The 18,815-nt window shown below is 41.4% G+C and overlaps 1 protein-coding gene across 3 annotated transcripts in view; it reads left to right on the forward strand.

The window, feature by feature from the left end:
• CACUL1 (CDK2 associated cullin domain 1) overlaps positions 1–18,815 on the forward strand; it is a 66,552-nt gene that overhangs the window by 37,741 nt on the left and 9,996 nt on the right. For 2 of the 3 annotated variants that reach the window (XM_060241538.1, XM_060241540.1), the window contains one exon: positions 9,568–9,657. The exons of the other annotated variant lie outside the window; for it this stretch is intronic. In XM_060241538.1, coding sequence (XP_060097521.1) covers positions 9,568–9,657 — 90 coding nt within the window. The remainder of the gene's footprint in view (positions 1–9,567; positions 9,658–18,815) is intronic. 3 annotated transcript variants of the gene reach the window in all.

The raw sequence follows: 18,815 nt of genomic DNA on the forward strand, positions 1-18,815 counted from the left end.
GGCTCAGGGTTGACTCAGCCTTCCATCATTCCGAGGTTGGTAAAATGAGTACCCAGCTTGCTGGAGGGAAAGTGTAGATGACTGGGGAAGGCAATGGCAAACCACCCCATAATAAAATCTGCCGTGAAAACATAGTACGACGTCACCCCAGAGTAAAAAATGACTGGTGCTTGCACAGGGGACTACCTTTACCTTTAGCATCTTTACAGTTTTTAGCAAGGGACGCTCAAGCTTCTGATGTGAATTGGCAGCATATTTGAGTCATTTAAAGTTTTAAAGGCTAATATGAAGAAAACATTCCATTTACTTATTCAGTGCAATTGTAACTTGAATGGTGATACTAAATTCATTTCAGGATTTTGCTTTTAAGCAAAACAACAACCCCTGTGTAAATGATAATAGTTTAAGTACACATAATGTGGGAAAAAATGGAGAGAGAACACTTTCTCCTTTTGTGAAGAAATGCATTGTTTTTCCTTTTGAGGTGTGAAATGAGCAAAACCTTTACTCTTGAGTTCTAAAAGTTTTTATCTCTCTGGGCAGAAAACAGGCAGGAAAGGGGGAGGCCAGTTCAATTGATTTCCAGGCATACCTCAGCCCACCTTCATACAAATGCTAATAGATTTAGCAGGAGAGATAATGAGTAGCCAGGCTCTCCCCCCCTCCAAGCAGGGAACAGAGATTTGGAGGAATTAAATACCAGAGAGGCTTCAGGAAGGCAAATTCTGAAGACTTCTGGAAAAGCTGCTCTAACTGGGCCTGACCTGGCTGGTAGGAGGGTAAATAAGAGATGATAACACTCAGGGGAGCAAGGAGGAGGCTCCTTTTGGTGTGGAATCCATCAGAGCTGGCAGAATTCTTAACTGAGATATGGAGGAGGCTGCTGTTTACCCATGTGCTGTCCTGAGAAGCTGAAGGAAACTCCAAGGTAATAAAACTCTGTAGAGTTCTGTAACTTCCTAAGCTAAGGAGCTTATCCTATATTTTAACATCTGATAGGGCATGTATAGAGTGAGGGATAGAGGAATTGTATTTTACCCATTTGTTTTAATCCCTTGCTCTATCAAGTGCTGTGCTAAAAAGATGCTTGTGAACATTTTCTTTTTAACAAGCTGGGAGTCATTTGGTGGCTTTATAAGGCCATAGAAAAATTCAGATTCATGGAAGTTATGTCTGTGAACATCATATTCCTACAAAGGTCAGATTGTGGTGGTGACAGGTTATTGGAAAGAGAAAAGCTTCTCTGGGTGCTGGGAGAACCTTGGAGGGCAGGGTGGAACAGAATCTGCAGACGAGAACAGGCCTGTTCTGCCACACCTCATAACATTAAAATTTGAGGTCACCCACTGAAAACAAAGAAAACAGATGACTTTACACAGCACATAACTAACCTATGGAACTCATTAACATAAAATATGGTAAAGACCACTTGCTTGGGTGGCTTTAGAAAGCCTTAGAAAAATGCAAATACATGAAAGTTAGGACTGTAAACAGCTATTAGCCATCAGAGCTGTATTAACCCTTCAGATTCAGAGACGGTAATACTCCCTACTTGTGGCTTTCTGAGAAGCCTGCGATTAGCCGCTGTGGGGAACAGTATGCTGGACTGCATTGTTCCAGAAGGGCTCTTATGTTTTGTTTGAATCAAGAGTATATAGTTTTTTCTACTATTATATAGGTGAGCTACAGAGTTGGTATTAAGAAAATACTGAAAAAGACAGAAATAAGGGCCATGGATAATCAAAAATAGTTTGTTGTATAAAACTCTGTTGGCTTGACTTGGTCTTAACTTTCAGCTAATCTGACTTCATATTGTATACATTATTGGTTTTGAGATGTTTTTTCAATATACTCATGTTATTTAATTTTGATTTTAGAAGCTTAATTTTCTTAACTTCCTGAAAAATCACTGACAATTTTTAGGTTCCTGCTTTGCACAGCTGAAACAGGAACTATTTGAAAGAGCCAATATTTTCTTTTTATTATGTGTCTTATTAACACAGTAACTTTTAAGCTCTATTTGTTACATTTTTATCTCAGTCTTCCTCCATAGAATTCATGGGTATCTCCATTTGATCCTCCCAACAATGCTATGATGTAGGAAGGCTGAGAGTGACTGACCCAGCATTACCAAAGAGCTACATTTCTGCCATTATAATCTGACATGTAACCACTGTGTAGATCCAAACCTAACCCATATAAAAGACTGATCCATGTATTTACAGCATGCCATAAGTAGGATGCAGACAGATCCTAAATGACTGTCTGCCAGAGGCGATTGGTGGTTTCGCAAAGCCTGTGCTAAGACTAATTGTTAATGTGACATTATTGCAACTGACCAGTGAAAGCAAACTTATCTCTTATTGCGTTGAAAATTTCTTTAACCTGCATGAAATTTCTTACTTCCTCTGTGAAATGGAAATAATAATGTCACCTTTCCTGTATGTTATTGTGAAGCTGTCATTACAAAAGGGCCATGTGCTGTAATAATAAGAGACTTTGAAAAGCACTGAAAGGATAAGTATTAGGAGTGTGCATTCAGTTTATCTAAATCTAAAAAAAGAAAATCAGAATTTTCCTGGTATTTTCCTAGTATTTTTAAGCCCTGCTGTGGTGGTACAACTTGGCATGAACTTAGAAGGCATGAGTCTTGCTGCCATGGCACTTGGAAAAGGTAGTAAGCATTTAAAGATACCATGATGTATGCCTTCTGAGTCTTGTTGAGTCTTGCCATGGCACTTGGAGAAGGAGGTAAGAATTTAAAGAGACCGTGGTCTCTTTAAATGCCTATCACCTCCTCCAAGCCCTGCTGCGGCATGACTCAGTGAGATGCCTTCTGAATCTTGCCACTGCACTTGGAGAAGGCGGTAATCATTTAAAGAGACAGTTGTTTCTTTAAATGCCTACTGTCTCCTCCAAGTCCCACCACCACAGTGGCACAACTAGGACTAGTGAACTCAGAAGACATATGTCTCTCTTTAAATGCCTACTCCTCCAAGCACCGCTGAGACAGTGGCAATGGTGTGACTCAGCAAATAAATTTTGAATTCACTTGCCTTCTGAATTCATTTGCTGAGTCTTGCCACTACTGTTGTACTTAGAGAAGGCAATAGCCATTTAAAGAGAGTGATTTCTTTAAATGCCTACTGCCTCCTCCAAGCCCTGCCACCATGGCACAACTCAGCTAGTGTCATATATACTTTCTGTGTTCACTTGCTGAGTGTTGCCTCAGCTAGTATCTCTTATGCCTTCTGAGTTCACTTGCTGAGTCTTGCCGCTGTGCTTGGAGAAGGCAGTAGACATTTAAAGAGAGCATGCTATCTACTGCCTCCTCCAAGCCCTGCAATACCAGTGCCATGGCTTGGAGAAGGTCTCTTTAAATGCCTCCGCCCACTGAAAGCAACAAAGAAGGCACCTTTGGGGCCCATAGATTTAGACCCCCTGGTCCAATCTTTTTCAAACTTGAGGGGTTTGGGGTTTTTTGGAGGGCTCCAAACAGTCCTCTTGAGGTATAATGGAGCTGGAAAATTTTGGGTTTTCTGAAAACTTCCCAAATTCCCATGCCATACCAATATTAGGATTCGGGAATACCAGAAAATACAGATATTTTGGATTCGATAAACTCAAATCTGAAAAATACAGATTATTTTTGTGCACCCCTAATAAGGAGCTGAAAACTCCTTTGCTATTATCTAAAAAGCCTATATGGTGATTCACAGAGTACGTGTTTAAAAAAAAACTCATGTGGTGATTCACAGAGTCTCTTCTCCCTTCCAGTATTTTCCTCAGTGTTGGAGAACCTGTGGAGAAACACTTAATATAGTGTGATGGGTTGCAATCAGAAAAGAAATACTGTGTCATGAGAGTACTGTGCCATTCTGCTTGCATTTGGGAAAAGAGATCTGAGGTGTCTGCTGTTCAATAGACTTATGCAGAAGTCAACAACACTCATTATAGTTCTTTAGTTCTCATTTTAGGGATGGGAGAACACTCTGAAACACTAGTTCTTGTCATAGTCACAATAGTCAGTTCTAAGCAGAGTAACTGTTTGACATCTCTCTTGGTATTGGGTAGAGATGTAAAATGTCTACAAACTGAAGGTATGGGGGTTTCTCCCCCTCCATTTTTTCTTGCAATGGGGTAGAATTGGACATTTGGGGATATTAAAATATGCATTACTTATTTTATCTCACCTAAAATCTACTTTAACATTATAAATGCGTTGGGTTGGATCCAGAGGTTAGTTTCAGTTAAAGGAAGGCACTTCCAACAGCAGGATGGAACTTCTCTGCCTTTCCTTGAATCCCAAAGAGCACCACAGAATGGTGCTTTTCAGATCAGCATTTCATGGACATCAGTGTGCTGCAATGGAATGGGGAGGCAGAGAAGCTCCATTCTATTGTTGGAAATGCCTTCTGTTAACACAAACAAACAAATAAAAACTTAGTCTGGATCCAACCAATTATATACATTTATGATCTGAAATTCTTTTGCAATATATTTATGAAATTTAAATGTTTAAAATCCTTAACCACACAGTTTCACATATTCCCTGTATTGAAGATGGAGCAGTAAACTGCTGGACTGTATGGTACTGTAACATGTGTTTACTTCCAGCTGGGACAAAATAGGAGGGGGGAATAACTGTTTGATATCTTTTAGTAAATGGAATTTGTTATTATCTGGGCTTGGAAAACAAGAAATGTATTTTGAAAGAGCTCAGAAAAACAAATATGGCTAAAGTCTACAAATTAATAATAATTTTCCAGCACCTTTACAGTGCTTTCAGAGAGGCATTGTATCCCATGATATATATACATTCTTTTGTTGCTTTATAATATTGCATATTAAATCAACATATCTAAGTTTCAACATGACCAGATCTGTGGATACTTAAATCCTGGGACTGGAGTCATGAACTGATAACACATCTTTTACAAGCCTGAAAAAGCCCCAGCTTTGTAGAGAAATCGGAAATTTAAAAAGGTTTAATCCACCAAAAAATATAAATAATGTCTATAGCTTTAGGAAACAAGTGCTGTCTGTGGCCACTGCTACACAATGACAACAGTACTGCAAATGTTCAAGCCTTGGTTTCTGTCAGTAAAGGGGAGGGGGAAGTGGTAGGGCCCTTTTGGAGCTGTTTTGGCCTTTGAGGAAGGACTCATTAGGACTGACAGCAACCACTTGACTTTCATGACTTACCCAGCCTGCTGGCTACTGTTCAGCAGCACCAACCCCATTAAAGTAGTAGTTAGAGTTTCAGATTAGAATCTATGACACTTGGGTTCAAATCACTTTTCTGCTATGAAAGCACACTGCATGATTTTAAGCCAGCTAGACATTCTTAGCCCTAACTTACCTCACAGGGTTGTCATGAGGATAAAATGAACAGGAGGAGAACAATGTAAGCTGCTTTGGTTCCCATTGTTGAGAGACGTGGAGTATAAATGGAGTGAATAATAAACATAGCTTTAGATGGGGAGGCAGATAAAAGATAGATTGGTGGGGAGGAATGAGAGATGGAAGCAGGGAAAGATGAAGGTGTAGGGGTGCCAGGATGAGGGAAAGGAGGAACAGAGTAGTGAAGAGGGTAGAGGAGAAATTGATGGGCTCCTTCCTACAAGTCCTTGTGGGTTCCCTACCATGCATCTAGGCCCGGCCCAGTGTCTAATACCATACAACTGGGCCCAGCTCAGTGACAAGCACCGTGCAACTGAGCCATAGTTTTCCCAGGCAGAGACTGCCAGAGGGAGAGAAGGAAAAGCTTTGAGATGGAACAGATGGCTGTGAGTTAGCTGGTGGGTGATAAGGAGAATAAGAACTAGAAAAAGGAGAAAGACTATAGAGATTTAAGAGAAAGAGTAGACAGTGGAAGAGGGAGGCTGAGACACACATGCCCCGTAAGTCCCTACAGGTCTCCCATTTGTTGTCTTAGATTGTGGTTAGAAGGAACTCTAAGAAGGTAAAAGGCACCAAATGATACTTTAAAACTTGCCTCTGAAAGTATTTTATTTATCGAGGGAGGGTGTCCTAGGGGTTAGAGGGAGTCCTGTTCTCACCTCTTGCTTTTCCAGTTTTTCCTGGGCCTTGAGTGCATGGAGAAGCAAGCTGTAAAAAAATGGTTTGAAATAAGATTTCAGAATGTGGCTATCTTTGTTTATATTATATTTTATGGGAGAAAACATGGTTATAAAGTTGTACAGTATATGTGCAGAAACTAGTCAATTGGTTAGCCAAGCAGTTGTAGCTAAGGGAATTAAAATGCATGAAGCTGCCTTATTTTGAACCAGGCCATTGTATCCATCAAGGTCAGTATTCTCTGCTCAAATATGAAGTTGCTTTCCAGTCTAGATTTTTCACATTATGTGTTGCCTGGTCTTTTTAACTGAAGATGCAGGGGATTAAACCTGGGACCTTCTGCATGCAAAACAGATGCTCTGCTACTGAGCCACATGCCCACCTTAGGTCACTGAGAACGGCTTTCAGGTTCAGATTAGAGTTTCAATTAGGTGGGACAACATGAGGGGTATTGTTAACTATGGAGTGCAGAGACCAATCAGGCTTCACAAATGTCAGCTCTTGATTGGCTAGAACCTTCCTGAAGGAAGAAGAGAGAGCTCCCAGGGGAGGCAGTGGAGTGGTGGCTGGTAGGCAGAAGTTCTACAAAAGAGAATGAAGCCAAGGTCTTTCAGCAGCTAAGAAAATAAAAGTCTGAAGGTTCCCCACCAAGGAAAGGGCCGGAGAAAGAACACAGATAAACTGGAGTAGAGTACGTCAGTAGGTCCAGAGGGAAGACTGTAAGGAAGTTTGAGTCAACCGTTCCAAAGAATTTGCAAGATCAGTTTGAATGTCACTGTCCATCATAATAGATAAAGTACTCACTGATAATAAAGTATTCACTGGAGTGGAGGAGCCAGAAAATTTGACTGTTAGTAGATTAGTAGAGCCTCCTTAGCATAAGTCCTGCATGGGGCTGGCACTGTAATATAAACGCAATTTGCAGGTATTTTTTCCCAAATAAGTTTTTATTTCTAGTAACCTGACCAATGACCTGGTGAAGGTTACAGCTCTTGGGGTCTTAACTGGATTGCCAGAGGGAGAAATAATATTGCTGTTTGTTTGTACAAGAGGGACAAGAAATTCTTCATCATTTTTGGTGTATGGAATGCCATTTTTAGTAGAGCTAACTCCTTTTTGTCATTTGTGAGAGCTTTTACAAACGTATGAACACATGAAGCTGCCTTGTACTGAATCAGACCTTTGGTCCATCAAAGTCAGTATCGTCTTCTCAGACTGGCAGCGGCTCTCCAGGGTCTTAAGCTGAGGTTTTTCACACCTATTTGCCTGGACCCTTTTTTGGAGATGCCAGGGATTGAACCTGGGACCTTCTGCTTCCCAAGCAGATGCTCTACCACTGAGCCACCGTCCCTCCCCAATTTGGTGGACTGGCTCTGAACACACCAATGTTAGGCCTGTCCTTTCTTCTTATTCCAGAGTCATATCCTTGGCTGCAATTTGTACTTTGTCTTATAGTCTTATATAATGCTTTTGCAGAAACTCTTTCAACTCCCTTCCCAGTCACAAGAGGAGATGTGTAATATCCAGACATCTTAATGGCCTTATAGAGCTCATTTTCTACAGAGTCTATTATTGACAATAGATCCATACATCATATTTCTGGTGTTTTAGATTTTTTTTGTATATATAATTGCTTTCATTCTGCCACTGAATGCTGTTTGGTTTTTTATAAAATCTGTTTTTATAATACTTTAATTTCATGTTTTAAGCCACTTTGTTTATCAAGTGTGTGAAAAATGAATGAAATACAAATCTCAAAATAAATGTATATGGAAGACAACATCACTGCATTTTATTTTCAACTGGTCCGTGGAATTAGGACTTGGAAGTTCATCCATGGATTATCAGTTGATATAAAATTTACACAATGTGGGTAAACTACCTCTAAATTGACTGTTGAGGATGCCAGCTCTGCTCATGATTAGTTTAATTGTAAAAGCTGTGAGATGAAATACACTGAAGGGAGAAAAACACAAATAAGCAAGTGAGATGAAATACACCAAAGGGAAAAATATACATGGTATATCCTCAGAAAGCTTACATTTAACTAGTTATTGGTCTACATAAAACCAGTCAATTAGAAATTAGCCTCACTAATGTTAGATGCAGCTCAGTTATTGGCCTTCCTGTCCCTGGTTTAGAATAACACCGAATTATGTGGTACGGATTTCTGATGTTATGCTGCAATTAATGAACTCTGCAAAACAAGACTACTATGGATCACTGTTGCCTTCTAGAGAAGCATGGATAGATGTTTTGCACTGGCCAGTGAGTAGCCTGAGGGACTCCTGAAAATGAGTTGCATCAGTTAGTTCAGTTCTTCAGTCTGTAGCCATCTTATATGTTTGGAAACTTCCTCATTCATGTATATAAATTAATCATTTGGTGCTGCAATTGCCTTTGGTCCCAGTCTGGATGAGTGCCAAGTTATGCACTGGTGGAAAAATTACTTATCTAGCACTAACTCAAGCAATCTGACAGGTAGGGTCAAGGTATCTCCAGCACAGCAGTACACTGAAGAACTTGACAAGTGTTTATCTTGTGTCTCCCTTACCAGAAATGGACATTCTGTGCTGGCTGTATTAGACCTTGGATTCCCTCTGTGGGCTAATGAATCAGTGTTGTGATGCTCTTGACTTTTGATGCTTCAGCTGATGCTGTAACACACACCCCATGAGACTAGGGATAAGCTTACTAAATTGACAGCTTTTCATTACCTGTCTTTCTTGAGCTGTTCAGTGGAAAGCCATCTTTCCATCCCTTCCTGCACATTTTTACCACCTTCTTTCTTACCTGAAGGAACAATTTGCTCATCCATCTATGTTCTCCAGCTTAAATGAGTGACATGTTTATCCATCCCAGCATAGGCTTGTCAGGGAATTCCTTGTACTCAAGGTTAGTAGAAGCCTTTCTTCGTAGACAGATAGCAAGTAAGAGTTCACATGGAAAAGAAACCAGGGTGGCTATAATAGTACCATGAGAATTTATGGGTTTTGCTCCTTGCAAAAAATAAAATAAAATACATATTTACTTGTGATAAGAATTACAGCAGGCTTTAAGTAGTATTGATGAGTCTACAAGGGGAGCAAGCATTGACTTGTAATACATTGCAATTAGATTGTCATTATACTGCTTAGGTCTGTGCTTTTGAACAGGGAACAATATGCAAGCATTCTAACTGTGCACAATAATTAGTTAAAAGTTGCAGACAAGTGGAAAATTGCAAGTCTGCTTTGGGTGAAGAAAGTGTCCCAAGTGTGCAGTGTCAGTAAAACAGAATTCAGGAAGGCAGAATTCTCTGTAGAAATGAGCTGAAGGTTTTAAAAGTCTCTAGGTGGCATCCATATCAAGTTGTTTTGAAGTAAGGATCACATGGTAGGATAATAGTTTGCATGAAGCAGTCCATAGTGTGAGGCAGTAAGTACTAAACAAATCAGTAATTGGCATTAATATTTAATTGTAAATTGGTTTCTCTTCTCATTTCAGCTTTACTCCTAGAAGCTCAGTCCACGCCTTTTTGGATAAGCCCTTCCACTATGGCAAACATTGTGAAAGGATTATATATGCTTAGGCCAGGTAACTTGTTCTTTCTTGAATAGTCTGTAACTTCGTATTGCAAACCAGATTTTTAGTGTGTGTCAGATTCTCTTCAGGGCATACTACAGTAAAATATCAGTGGATTGTTGCAGCAAGACTCTTCCAAGTCTTGTAAAAATGTCTGTTGTTCCCTGAAGATGTATTTGGCAAGTGCCGGTGCAGCCAATCTTAACAGCAGACTGCTGAGCATTTGTTTTGGCTTAGGTTTGATTGACATTTAGTAAGAATTATGCCTGGATAGGGTCACAATCATTTCTGATGGCATATGAAGAAAAATATTTGGCTGTATCTGAATTGTTCTTGCATATCCTGGTTTTAGGCAGAACATGATTTCACCTTGTAAATGTAGTGTCCATGATTGTACAATCCTGATCTCAATCTTCCTTACAAACTCCCCTGTGAGAACTATTATCTTTCATCTCTTTTTATATTACTGAAGAACTATAGGTGAGATTGATGGCTAAGACCACCTTGCAGACAGTGGCAGACATATTCAGGCCTCCAAGCTCCAAGTGTCCCTTTCCACTTTCTCTGGTTGTGGATATTAAAACTGAATAAAAATTGGTTGTATGGTATCATCACCTGTTGATCATGAAATAGGGAGAATAGAAAAGAAACTGGCATTACTGTGGGATGGTGTTGCTTATATTTGTAACCACACATGTATCTTAATATGGCCCCAGGGTCTATTAATGTTTTGGTGGGGTGGTCAACTCAAAAAATGGGAGTGCAATAGCAGTGCAATGTTTTTGTTAGTGCCAATATGGCATTTTGTTATATGAACTACTCCATAGTATTTGTCTTGCCTTGCCCGTGAGAAACTAAAGTTCCATTTTTATAGAAAGTCAAGGTATGAGGAAAGTGATGTATCTGAGACTCTGAGCCTATCAGTTGGATACGGGGGGGTGAGCAAAAGGAGATATGGGGGGGATTTTATTTGCTGCGAGGGATGGATTACTAATAATATGATTTCTATGTAAAATATAATAAGTCTGTCCATCTCACCATTGAGATCTGTGATCAATGCCTACTGTGACACAAGCATCAAAGGGAAAAAACTGATGATATAACCTACGACTACATTATAAGACATGGGAAAATAAAATCTTGGCAAGAAGTCCAGAATGACAGAAAGAACATGCTGATATATTACCAAATGGTATCTAAACATAAACAACAAATAACAAAAGGAGGTTGCTAAAGACAGAAAATGACTTATGAATAGTTAAGTTCAAGAGATTTAAAACATTTATTAGGAAAAGTATATAAAATGTTATTGCAGTACAAAACAAAAACAGAACAAGTGAAAGACTATGATTAAATGGATTAAAACATTTGGAGAGAATATACTATGTATAATCCAGTGGGAAAATTTATGGACTAAAAACATTAAGTTTATTGAGTCCTAAATGTTAGGATAGAATTGGTATAAAACCCAAAGAAATTGCAAAATCTAATAAGAATTAGAATGGAAAATATTGGAAATTTCATCAAAGAACATGTGCAACATTTTTATCATATGTGTTGGACAAACACTAAAGCAAGATGGTGTTGGATAAGGACCTATGAAGAGATACAAAACATAGTAACATTTAAGTTTGTGATGAACCGCAAAATATTATTAAATATTTTACCAAGCAGCATCAGAAGAATGCACAGTGAACTATTCAGTTATGTGGTGGCAGTGTTCCCTCTAAGCTGAGTTAGTGTGAACTAGCTCACAGATTTTTAGCTTCCAGCTCACACATTTTTGTCTTATCTCAGGAAAAATGGCCCAGAGCACAATAACTTATGCAGTAGCTCACTACTTTAATGCCACTACCTCACAATTTGAATTCCAATTGCTCACAAGACTCTGCAACATTGATCAAGGGTGGTTTTTGTGTCTCAATAGAATGCCAAAAAATGTCCGGAATTGACAGACAGGAAAAACAAATTAAACAAGTATGTGACAATGGCAAAACTAATATCTTGTTCGTATAATACCCTGAATTTATAATTTCAAGAAAAATGGGATGTGTTTTTTAATATATAGCTCAAAACTAGGGTTGAGTGGTCAAAGTGAAGAATGATCAAGAGACAGAATTAGGTGATATATGTTTGTAATGATGAAATGTTAAAAATGAAATAAGGAAGAAAAGAGAATAACATAAGTAAAAATTTAGAGCATAATGAATTTATGCAATAAAGTACGTTTGATAATTGTAATAAAAATGTAGTTAGTTATAATATAATAAATAAGTTAGTTGATCATGAATGATGATCTATTTCTTTATCCACAGTTATGTTTTTGTTCATGAAAGACAACTGTTTATGTGAAAAGTCAGGTGTGTGTATTTGTTTTTCTCTGTTTTTGTTTGTCTCTGATAGTCATCCATAATGTTGATTGCTTTTGTTTTCTGTGATAGAATTTGAAATTCCATAAACTATATTGGGTCTGTATTTTTAAATCAAAATTACTAGTATAGGGTGAAGAGGATTTACATTTATTTATTTAAAACATTTGTATGCCACTGTTCTGTCCAGTTGGGGTCCTTAAGGCATGAAACAATTAAAAGAAGTTAAAAATAAGCTAGCAAGATGAAGTGTCAGTAAGGATAAATCAGATGAAACAGAAAAGTGTTCACCCTCTGGTGGAATAATCAATAGTGCTAGACAAGGGGAAATTCCATAATTTTGGTGCCACAACGAAGAAGCCTGTTTGTGGTTTGCTGCCTCTCTAGCTTCAGATGAGAGGACCATCCTATGCCTAACCTTTGAAGACGATTGTAATGATTGGAAGCCACTGCAGATGGAAGAGGAATATGGTCTGTATGAAGGACTCCAGACAACATTCTTGCTGCAGCATTCTGTGCTAACTGTAATTTTGGACATTCTGCAAGAGAGCCTAATGTACAGCATACGATCTAACCAGCCAGCAGGAACTCATTTGCACATTAGGCCATACCCCCTGACTCCAAACCTGCTGGAGTTGTGTTCCTGTGCATTCCTGCTAAAAAAAAAAAAAAGCCCTGAAAACTAGATGTTATTAGGGCATGTACCACAGTGGCAAGATCTTCCTTATTCAGGAAATGCCATAGCTGGCTCACCAGCCAAAACTGGTGGACAGTGCCTCTGGTCACCATTGCCACCTGTTTATCCTACAGAAGATCTGGGACCAACAGGATCCCCAGTCTGCAAATCTACTCTTTTGGGAGCATGCAACCCCATCCAGAATAGGAGATATCTCAAATTCCAGTTTAGTCCTTGTATATAGATTCATATAATTATAGACCCTGCTGTTCATGTTGGATGCAAACAGGCAGTGACCATTTGATGATTGCCTGTCAGAATCAGGTGGTTGCCTGTCAAATTCAATTCTTATTTCTTGCTCATAGAGCAAGTAGAAGGAAAGCAACAGTAATCCCATCACCCCATCAGTTATACCTAAGGAGAAGAAAAATAATCACATGCAAGACTTGTAATCTCTGTTCCTGGCACCTTAAAGTAGCTCCAAGACCTGGTTTACTATTAGAACTGTTGGCAACCATGGCTAGGGATGTCTTTTAATTGGCCATGCTTGCTGGGGCTGATGGGAGTTACAGGAAAAAACATCTGCAGAGCTACCGTTGGCCACCCCTGCTCTATGTCACTGCTGGGAAAACAAGAATCTCACCTAGCAGTAAGAAAACAAAAGTTCTTCTCTGACCATGAGGTTAGCCTGATGTGATGTGTTTAAGTGGGGCTTGGATCCTAACTCTCCATTTCCTCTGAGTGTAATACACATTGCCTATAAACCTTATTCAAAGGTATTTGCTAGCTCACATATACTTTAATTGAAGGATTTGTAGTTGAAGTTTGTAAATTCTCATTTTATATTGCCTCCTGAGCTAACATTTTTATAGTGCAAAAAGTCAAGTATATTTATTGTTGGTAGATACTTAAAATTATTTTAAAGAGGATAGTTTTAACAGTAGGTTCAATGACCAGACAATGTGCTGTCTTATACAATTTGGTATATACAAAATAGCCTTGTATGTATAAAATAGCCACGTTCTTTTAAAAAAATCTTAAACATGATCATTAGTACAGAAAATAGAGCAATGAATTTATAAGGAAATAGATAAAAACCCTCAATAAGTCAATTGACACAATCTAAGAGACTACTTCTGATTAGGTGTGTTGATACCCTTATGCCTTTGCATATACCTACAGTTTGGATAGTATGTAAGGCCAGGTAAGGAAGGAAAGATCAGACAACTGTGAGTGTCTTTTCTTTGTCTTATGGTTTCTGTTGAGTCTCGGTCAGGCACTACATTTCTGGTGTTCCCAGCTTGCATAACAGAAACAACTCTTGTACGCAACTGTCATTCTGTGTTAATACAGCAATGTGTATTTTACAGCTTCAGTGCATGAGAGTGCATATCTGCAATAAAGCTGGGCTTCCACTCACATGTATCAAAGCTGGAAAATATGTCTGTTGCTCTATGTGAACATAGAGTACCAAAATTTTAATCTGAATAGTACGTCTAGATACCTCACACACACACCCCACCACCATTCTCCTAACATGAGTTGGCAAAGATGTTCTCATACCATCTGCTATCTTGCCCAGTGCACGATTCAATAAGTGCATTGCTTCAGGCAGCCACATAGTTTAATTATCAGAGTACTTTGTGACTGGTTTAGTTGCGGGTGGTAAACCCAACCATTTCCACTTTTTCAGAGAGCAATGCATTTAGAATAGTAGAAATCAACATCTTACACAGACACCACAAGTAATTAAAACTAACAATTGAAATAATTTAATCAAAAAATCATATAAATGAAGTTTCAGTTCATTTTTCTAGTCCACTGTAAGATATTTCATATCTAGATGATGAACTAAAAGCCAGTTTAAAGGGGAAAAGCAAAAGCTAAGCAAAGAGGTTACTTTCCTTTTCTCTTGAGATGGCAACGAGGCAGGAGCTCGGTGCTAGAGCTCCTGAAAACTGAAAACCTATGTTTCCACATGCCTGTATAGCTGCTCCAAACGGCGGACCTAGTAGTTTTTTACTAGGAAGAGGTGAAGAGCGAAAGTTCAACAACCCAGAGGGTTCCTCAGAGTGTCAGTTAAGTTTAATTCCTACCGTTTCGGCGAGTTGGGCCTGATGTGGAGGAGTGCTGAGGCTGCAGTTTGGAGTGCAGGCGAGGCCGGGCAGGGGCCGAGTGGGGAGTGGAGCTGAGTGGACCCGTGTGACGAGCAGGGCACTGGGCGCTGGCAGGATCGGACACCAGGAGTGGAGCGTTGGCAGTGGTGATCGCTGGCAGCTGTGGTGCCTCTGGCTTGGCCGAGGAGGGCTTGAAACAGCCATCCTGGGTGTTGACGGGCCCACAAGTGGAGCGGAGGGCTACAGCGGCCGTCTTGAGTGCCATACGACTCCACGAACAGAGCTTTGGAGCCCTTACTGCGTGGCGGAGGGGCACGAGGGGGGGTCTCTACCCCCCCGGGTCTTCCAGGATGTGCGTGGGGATCGCTTAGCTCAGGCCTCTGCTCGCTCTATTCCTTGCTACACAACTGCTGCACCTAGCCCTGCACTTTATCCCACAATTACATCTGAGAAACTGGGGACCCTGCTCTTGCACAAACCACAATTTGAGGAGAACTTTACATGACATCTGCGTTATAGAAGCACAACAGCACTTTATTCTGTGACAACAACTACCTCCAACTATCTACGAACTGCCAGTTTTATAGTTGAGTTGTTAATCTGCTAAATGTTGAATCGTTTTTGTTAATTAACTTACAGAGATTTATTTGGATTGATTGGCTTTAGATAAATATATATATTTTTGGCAAATTAATTAAGTGTGTTTTATTGTTAGGGTTGGGTTTTATAATTAATAATTAGCGATCAGAATTAAATTAAGTATTTTAGCCAGTTAATTTATAAGGGAGATTGTGGGTTGGGTTTTTAACTGGGTTGGTTAACTTTAGAATTGGCAGGTTAATAGGTTAAGGGAACTGACTGGCAAGGCGAAGTGGATTGGGGAGTTAATAAATTGTAGGATGTGAGTTGTGCTCTGCATTGGCTATGACAGAAGTAGAGACCACTGGGAGATGACTGGTCTGGGGATTCCAGTACACCTGGGGAGGAGGAGGTATGACGGTGGGAACACACAACGATACAAGGGAAGGAGACCAAGACCAGATAGTGCTCGACCGCCTTCCTGTCTGTGTCCCATCCAGAGGGTGACAGGTAGTGGGGCCAGGTTGAATGACTCGCCTCCATCATTGGTGTTATGCAATGCCAGGTCCATAAATAATAAGACCTCCGTCCTCCGAGAGTTTCTGCTCGAGCAGGACGTGGACCTGGCTTGCATGACTGAAACCTGGATGTGAGAGGGAGACACAGTGGCCCTCTCCCAAATGGTTCCCCCGGGTTACTCAGTCTTTCACCAATCATGGACCAGTGAACGGGGAGAGGGGTGGCCCTATTCATACGAGAGACTTACTCCTTTAGGGCTCTCCCGGCCCCAGAGATCAACGGTATTGAATGTGCCGGTCTGGTGTGGAACATTGGGGAGGGGTTGGCGATTTGGCTGGTGTACCGTCCGCCTAACGCACCAGCCAGCGCCTTACCATCCCTGATCGAGGCTGCAACAGGCTGGGCATTGGAGTACCCAAGGCTTGTGATCCTGGGTGATTTCAATGTTCATGCTGATGACGCGACCTCTGGTCAGTGGACCTAGTGTCATCCATGGTGACCCTGGGACTCTTCCAATTTGTTACAGCACCCACTCACCAGGCAGGGCATATGTTAGACTTGATCTTTGCGGCCGGGGTTATGGTGAATGATATAACTGCAGAGGCGGTGCCATGGTCGGACCACTTTGCCCTCAAGGCTCGTGTGGATGCTCCACTCCAAACCCGTTTGGGCAGCAAGATTATGGCTCGCCCGTGGAGTCAGATGGACCCTGAGCAGTTCCAAATGACTCTACGAAATCCCTGACGCCCTGGCGATTCTCTGGATGATCTGGTTGACTCCTGGCATGGCCGGCTCTCCAAAGCCATTGATGAGATCACAACTCGATGCCCTCTGCGCCCCTGCGTTAAGCTGGCTCTGTTGTACACCTCGGAGCTGCAACAGCTGAAACGAGAACTCAGACGGTTAGAGTGGCAATGGCAGCGTACTCGGGACGAAGCGACTAGAACATCTTATAGAGGTCCTATGAGATGGCAGTCAAAGCCACAAAGAAGATTTACTTTGCGGCTAAGATTGCATCTGCAAATTCGCGCCTGGTGCAATTGTTTAGGACAATTCGGAATCTTACAACACTGCTACAAGGCAGGCCAAATGTTAAAGAATTAGAGATAGGCTGTGAGGCTTTTGCAAAATATTTTGCAGACCAGGTCACGTCGCTCCACCATGACCTTCCGGCCATATTGGATACAGTATGTGAACTCGAGGCCCCATGCCTGTCTTCTGGTTCAATCCTGGATCGCTTTGACACACTCAGCTTGGAGGAAGTCGACAGAATTCTCTCTACTATACGCCCAACAACTTGTGATCTGGACTCATGCCCCTCCTGGCTAATTAAAGCTTGCCAGAGGGAGCTAAGATGTCCTATACGAGACATTGTAAATAGATCCCTCTCGGAGGGTCTTTTTCCAACACCTCTTAAAGAGGCTGTGGTCCACCCCCTCCTGAAAAAGGTTACATCAGACCCGACTGAATTGGCACATTACCGGCCTTTTTGGGCAAAATTATTGAGAGGGCAGTGGCGTCACAATTGCTGAGTTTTCTGGATGCCTCTTCCATCCTAGATCCACACCAGTCTGGCTTCCACCCGGACCATGGGATGTTGACAATGCTTGTCGCCTTCATGGATGATCTCCAGAGGCATCTGGATCGAGGTGGTTCGGCGGTGCTGTTGTTGTTAGATCTATTGGCTGTGTTCGATATGGTCAACCACCAGTTACTGACCCGCTGCCTCACCGACACAGGGATTCAGGGGCTGGCCTTGCGGTGGCTTTTCTCTTTCCTTGATGGTCGGGGACAAAGGGTGGCGATTGGGGGAGAACTGTCCCAGAGGCACCTACTTAATTGTGGGTCGCCTCAGGGGGCGGTTCTCTCCCTGATGTTGTTTAACATCTACATGCGCCCTCTTGCCCAGATTGCCCGGAAATATGGCCTGGGTTGCCACCAGTACACTAATGACACCCAGCTCTATCTACTGATGGACGGCCGGACTGATGATGATCCAGAAAATCTGGACCTGACATTGTAAGCCGTGGCAGGTTGGCTTAGGTTGAAGTTGAATCCAGCGAAGACAAAGGTCCTTTGCCTGAGCTGTGGCGGCCTAGGAAGGGAAATTCCCCTACCAGCTTTTGATGGTGTGCCACTGAAAACAGTGTGCAGGGTCAGGAACCTGGGGGTGCTACTGGAGTCTTCTTTGTCAATGGAGGCCCAGATAGCAGCCACTGCTAAATCTGCCTTTTTTCATCTTAGGCAGGCAAGGCAGTTGGCTCCCTTCCTGGAGCGTGATGACCTGGCAACAGTGATCCATGCAACGGTCACCTTGAGGTTAGACTACTGTAATGCCCTGTGCTGAACCCGGAAACTGCAGCTAGTGCAGAATGCGGCAGTCAAACTCCCTAAGTGGGAACATATACAGCCTAGGCTACGGGAACTGCACTGGCTGCCAATTGTGTTCCGGGTTCGTTACAAGGTGCTGGTTATCACCTTTAACGCCCTATATGGCCAAGGACCTGCCTACCTTAGAGACCGTGTCTCCCCATATGTTCCCCAGAGAGTACTGAGATCTAGCTTGCAAAATCTGCTGACCATTCCTGGGCTGAAGGAGGCCAAATTGAAAGCTACGAGGGAGAGGGCCTTCTCGATTACAGCTCCTCACTGGTAGAACTGGCTACCAGAAGAGGTACGGGCCTTTCGGAGCCTCAACAAGTTCCGCCGGGCCTGCAAGACCATCCTCTTCCAGTTGGCTTTTTAATGTGGAATTGTTGTACCATCGCCATGAAAACTATGTTTTATATCAAGATCATAGCACCAAATCAAATTATGGTTTTAAATTGATAGTTTAATTGCTGTTTTAAATGTAATTGTATATTTAATTAACTGTTATGAAATTGGGGTATTTTATTGTTGTATTACTGT

This window comes from Heteronotia binoei, chromosome 6, assembly GCF_032191835.1.
Source record: "Heteronotia binoei isolate CCM8104 ecotype False Entrance Well chromosome 6, APGP_CSIRO_Hbin_v1, whole genome shotgun sequence".
NCBI lineage: Eukaryota > Metazoa > Chordata > Lepidosauria > Squamata > Gekkonidae > Heteronotia > Heteronotia binoei.